The 6,000-nt window shown below is 37.9% G+C and overlaps 1 protein-coding gene across 4 annotated transcripts in view; it reads left to right on the forward strand.

Annotated features, from left to right (window-relative positions):
- The window catches only part of cryz (crystallin, zeta (quinone reductase)), a 47,154-nt gene extending 44,678 nt beyond the window's left edge, over positions 1-2,476 (forward strand). For all 4 annotated transcript variants that reach the window (XM_052547771.1, XM_052547772.1, XM_052547770.1 and 1 more), the window contains 3 exons: positions 1,492-1,593; positions 1,671-1,766; positions 1,931-2,476. In XM_052547771.1, coding sequence (XP_052403731.1) covers positions 1,492-1,593; positions 1,671-1,766; positions 1,931-2,092 — 360 coding nt within the window. In that variant the 3' untranslated portion in view covers positions 2,093-2,476. The remainder of the gene's footprint in view (positions 1-1,491; positions 1,594-1,670; positions 1,767-1,930) is intronic.
- Positions 2,477-6,000: the final 3,524 nt, after the last annotated feature.

Here is a 6,000-nt window from a genome sequence, read left to right on the forward strand (position 1 = left end):
TTCAAGCCGCCCAACTGTCTGAAGTCTTCTTTGTCAAATCTTCCTCTTTATGATGCACCAAATGTTTTCTATGGGTGAAAGATCTGGACTGCAGGCTGGCCATTTCAGTAACCGGATCTTTCTTCTACGGAGCATTGATGTTGTAATTGATGCAGTGTTGGTCTGGCATTGTCATGTTGGAAAATGCAATGTCTTCCCTGAAAGAGATGTTGCTGGATGGGAGCATATGTTGTTCTAGAATTGGATATACCTTTCAGCATTGATAGTGCCTTTCCAGATGTGTAAGCTGCCCATTCCACTTGCACTCATGCAACCCCATACCATCAGAGATACAGGCTTCTGAACTGAGTGTTGATAACAACTTGGGTTGTGCTTGTCCTCTTTAGTCCAGATGACATGCCGTCCCAGTTTTCCAAAAAGAACTTCAAATTTTGATTCGTCTGACCACAGAACAGTTTTACACTTTGCCACAGTCCATTTTAAATGAGCCTTGGTCCAGAGAAAATGCCTGCGCTTCTGGATCATGTTTAGATATGGTTTCTTTTATGACCTATAGAGTTTTAGCCAACAACATACCATTAAGAGCCATGCTTGCACAGCTCCTGCATGATCCTCTTCTTTAATATTTTCTGCGTCTCAATCGGGCTCAAATTGATAAGAAATATAGAAGTCGTCATTGTTTACAATACAACTGGAGTGCACACTGAGCTTGAGGGGCATGATGTTCAGATGGGCTTGAGGCGGTTTAGCAAATCACAGCACACTGAGCCAGCTGACCAATCTTAGCCCATCACAAATTTCTGAGTGAGGAGCTTCATAATAACAGTAAATAAATTGAGGCATTTGTCAGAGAAAGGACAGATCATAGTGGGATAAAGGTAAATTATGTATGTTTTTTTTTTCTTTTTTACGAAGCATGAACACATTAGACTGCACCCCATAAACACAATCAAGCCTAGAAAAAAAACAAGTAAACCACCCCTTTAAAGCAGCTGGTGGACATACCAAGTACAGTACTCATCATTCCCTTTCTGTTAAACAGATATCTGTGAAAATTGTTGTTTATGTCTCAGTTGTTGAACTTTTTATGTCCATACAAATATTATACGTTAAGAAATTTAGTTGGGGAAAAAAAAAACTTTCTTCTAATGATCAATGCTTAAAACAGTTGTTTAATAATTTTGGGGTTTGTGATACATTTTTCATGATTTTTTTTTTTTTTTTTTTTTTTTTGATGAATAGGAGGATGTTTAAAAGCATTTATTTAACATAGAAATCTGTTAAACATTATAAATATCTTTACTGTAACTTTTTTATCTATTTAATGCATCCTTGCTGAGTAAATGTATATTTAAAAAAAACAATGAATGGTAGTTTAAGTTACACAGTGCACAGTCTAATCTGACTATATTATTGATATACTTTATACACCAATAGTTTGTGTTTACAAAAATAAAGATAGCAATTTTTCAGCTGGTCTCCTGTGTTTAGAATGCTACCAATGGACAAGGCGTGAATGTGATCATTGAGATGTTATCCAACGTCAACCTCAGTAATGATCTTCAGTTGCTTGACTTTGGTGGCAGAGTTATTGTAAGTACCCTGTGTTTGTTTAGCAAGTGTTTTGAAAATTTTTGTTTTTGTTTTCATCATATCGTTCTTCCTTTCAGATTGTTGGTTCTAGAGGCCCTATTGAAATCTACCCCAGAGACATCATGGTGAAAGAGACCAGCATCATTGGTGTGGCTTTATACAATGCAACTAATGTACGGTGGGCTTCCTGACATTACATAGTCAACATTTTCTTGCTTTTCTGGAATTTATGCTTGGAATATCATGCATTTATTCATTATCACCTATGACAAATCGTATTTTGCAAATGATTCATGGTAAGATGCAGACAGGTTTTCTTTATCTGTGTCTTCCACAGAAGGAAACATCTGAGTGTGCCACAGCTCTTTTTGCAGGAATGGAGACAGGCTGGTTGAAACCTGTCATTGGTCCTGAATATACACTTGATAAAGCAGCAAAAGCTCATGAAGACATCATCAGCAGCCCTGGAGCCAGTGGAAAGATGATTTTTATCATCTGAAATTATGCAGGAAGTAAAAAATCCAATACAGTGCAACATAACATAACCGTCGTTGAGGGAGTGTCATAATTTGTGTTCACAGAAGAAACTCAAACAGGTTTGGAACAAAAATGAAAACTCTGCCATCTAGTCATCCTCATATTGTTCCAACCCCTTTATGAATTTCTTTCTTTGCTGAACACAAATGAGGATAGTTTAAAGAATGTGGGTAACCAAACAGTTGATGGTAGCAAAGAATGGGAAAAAAAATACTATGGAAGTCAATGGCTAACATCAACTGTTCAGCTACATTATATTTTCATGTATGAATCACATATATGAAGCTGATCATAAAGACCTGTTTTGTGGAAATGAAATAAAATAAAGAGATAATTAAATCTTCAAGTCCAGTCACCATTATATGCAATATCGATACAGCTTTAAAGGGATAAACAGGAAAATATTGGTTAAATGATTGTTCAGAGATCCATTCTGCTGTAAACCAGCCCTGAAATGTGATTGTTCAATTCAACTACTGTGAAAAGATCATAGATTATGAAAGAAGTTCAATTCAGCTGTAAAGCAGCTATGGAGAAGACACTTATGTTGTCATCCATCTCATTTCAGTTCTCTTCCAATAATGTCTGTAAAGTTAATTAAATAATATTACTCAATATTATGTGTCCCCAACTAAGCAAGCCAGAGGCAACAGCGGCAAGGAACCCAAACTCAATCAGCAACAGCAATGGATTTAAAAAAAATAATAAAAGATCAGGCTTAATTAGCAGGCCAGTTCTCTTTTGGCCAGGTGAACCAACCTGGTGTGGTTTAATAACAGGCTGCATCACAAGTCAGATTGTGGATTGACATCCTTCAGAATATTCATCTGTTTCTTGTCAGGTTCTCATGGTCTTCACTGAGGATCTGTGCTTATAGCTATTGTGGCAGTTAGGACTTTACAGGGGATTTATCTCTATGGGCTTTACAGGGGATTTATCTCTATGGGCTTTACAGGGGATTTATCTCACTTCCAGTTTTAAAAATGCTAGAAACATGGCTTTCTAAGGAAAGATTGCGATTTAAATAGCACACCTAGGTTCCTAACTGATGACGAAGAATTTACAGAGCAACCATCAAGTCTTAGATGGTGTTTAAGGTTATTACAAGTGGTTTTTAGGTCCTATAATTAACACCTGTTTTTTCAGAATTTAGCAGTAAGAAATTAATCGTCATCCAGTTTTTTATATCGACTATGCATTCCATTCGTTTTTCAAATTGGTGTGTTTCACCTGGCCGCGAAGAAATATAGAGCATCATCAGCATAACAGTGAAAGCTAACACCATGTTTCCTGATGATATCTCTCAAGGGTAACATATAAAGCGTGAAGAGTAGCGGCCCTAGTACTGAGCCTTGAGGTACTCCATACTGCACTTGTGATCGATGTGATACATCTTCATTCACTGCTACGAACTGATGGCGGTCATATAAGTAAGATTTAAACCATGCTAATGCACTTCCACTGATGCCAACAAAGAGTTCAAGTCCATGCAAAATAATGTTGTGGTCAATTGTGTCAAACGCAGCACTAAGATCCAATAAAACTAATAGAGAGATACACCCACGATCAGATGATAAGAGCAGATCATTTGTAACTCTAAGGAGAGCAGTCTCAGTACTATGATACGGTCTAAATCCTGACTGGAAATCCTCACATATACCATTTTTCTCTAAGGAATATAATTGTGAGGATACCATCTTTTCTAGTATCTTGGACAGAAAAGGGAGATTCGAGATTGGTCTATAATTAACTAGTTCTTTGGGGTCAAGTTGTGGTTTTTTGATGAGAGGCTTAATAACAGCCAGTTTGAAGGTTTTGGGTACATATCCTAATGACAATGAGGAATTAATAATGGTCAGAAGAGGATCTATGACTTCTGGAAGCACCTCTTTTAGGAGCTTAGATGGTATAGGGTCTAACATACATGTTGTTGGTTTAAATGATTTAACAAGTGTATACAATTCTTCCTCTCCTATTGTAGAGAATGAATGAGAGAATTTACAATTTTGGCAATATGAAGTTTGCACAGAACTAAATAATGATCTGAGATATCATCACTTGGCTGAATAATTTCAACACTATCAACATCAATTCCATGTGACAGTATTAAATCTAGAGTATGATTTCGACAATGAGTAGTGTAACAATATAAACTTCCTAATCATCGGGAAGAAGGAGGCGGGAACCGGTGCACAATCAAAATACATTTTAATAATTCATAAATAAATACAAAACTGCGCACCAGCCCCTCGCGGACGACTGGTGCGCGCAAATAAAAGCCAAACATAAAATAATGTCCCAGGCCTGGTCCTCTCTCGTCCTTCACGGTCGTCGCTTTAGTTTTATATCCTTCCATCTCCTACGTGGGACTCAAGACCGGCGGTGGGGCGCAGGTGTAGCTCATCTCCAATCACTACACCTGGCCTCACTCCTCGTTCCCACGCCTCTCGGCCCCGCCCCACTCGCCACAAGTAGGTCATGAAACGTGTTGTCTAACACCAATAGAGTTCAGAATGTCTATAAATGCTGATCCCAATGCATCTTTTTTATTATCAACATGGATATTAAGATCACGACTATTAAAACTTTATCTGCAGCCAGAACTAACTCGGATGTAAAATCACCAAACTCTTTAATAAAGTCTGTATGGTGCCCTGGTGGACTGTATACAGTAGCCAGTACAAACATAACAGATGATTTTTCATTAGCATTTGTTTCTCTGGATAATGTTAAATGAAGCACCATTACGTCAAACGAGTTATACTTGAAGCCTGCCCTCTGAGAAATCCTGAAAACGTTGTTATAAATTGAAGCAACACCTTCACCTTTGCCTTTTAGACATGGCTCGTGTTTATAACAGTAATCTTGGGGGGTGGACTCATTTAAAATAATGTAATATAAGTATGATTTAAACCATGCTAATGCACTTCAACTGATGCCAATAAAGTGTTCAAGTCTATGCAAAAGAATGTTGTGGTCAATTGTGTAAAACTTGCTAGTCAACCATAACTCCTTCCAGGACAGCCAGGAGTTGTGATGGATCATCATTTAAGCTTCACAGACCATATTGCTACAATGACCCGGTCCTGCAGATTTGCCTTATACAACAATAGGAAGATTAGACCCTTCCTGTCAGAGCAAGCCACCCAACTTCTTGTCTAAGCTCTTGTTCTCTCAAGACTGGACTAATGTAATGCTCTCCTGGTGGGCCTTCCTGCATGTACTATCAAGCCTCTGCAACATATCCAGAATGCAGCAGCTACGGTTGTCTTCAATGAGCCAAAAAAAGCTCATGTTACTCCTCTCTTCATCAGGTTACACTGGCTACAAGTAGCCGCTCGCATCAAATTCAAGGTACTGATGCTTGCCTATAAGACGACCACTCGCATGGCACCAACATACCTAAACTCACTAGTTCAATCTCATGTGCCCTCCAGAAGTTTGCGCTCTGCAAGTGAACGACGCCTTGTGGTGCCATCCCAAAGAAGTTCAAAATCACTCTCACGAACCTTTTCCTGGAGTGTGCTCAGCTTATGGAATGACCTTACAATCTCAATTTGTACAGTCTAATTCGTCCAATGAGTCTCATTTTTTGCAATGAGTCTCATTTTCAAGAAACATCTTAATGATCATCTTTTTCACCAACACTTAACCAACTAATACAAGGACTTTTCTTGTCTTTCATATAATTATAAAAATAAATATTCTTGTTCTCTTGTTGATCTGATTGCTTCTATTGTTCTCATCTGTAAGTCGCTTTGGATAAAAGCATTTGCTAAATGATTAAATGTAAATGTATTGTAATTATTTGACTGCTGATTGCCAATTGGTTTAGGACTGCCTCTGTGTAAAACTAAAATGGAACAATGA

The sequence above is a fragment of the Carassius gibelio genome, chromosome B2, assembly GCF_023724105.1.
Source record: "Carassius gibelio isolate Cgi1373 ecotype wild population from Czech Republic chromosome B2, carGib1.2-hapl.c, whole genome shotgun sequence".
In the NCBI taxonomy this organism is placed as follows: domain Eukaryota; kingdom Metazoa; phylum Chordata; class Actinopteri; order Cypriniformes; family Cyprinidae; genus Carassius; species Carassius gibelio.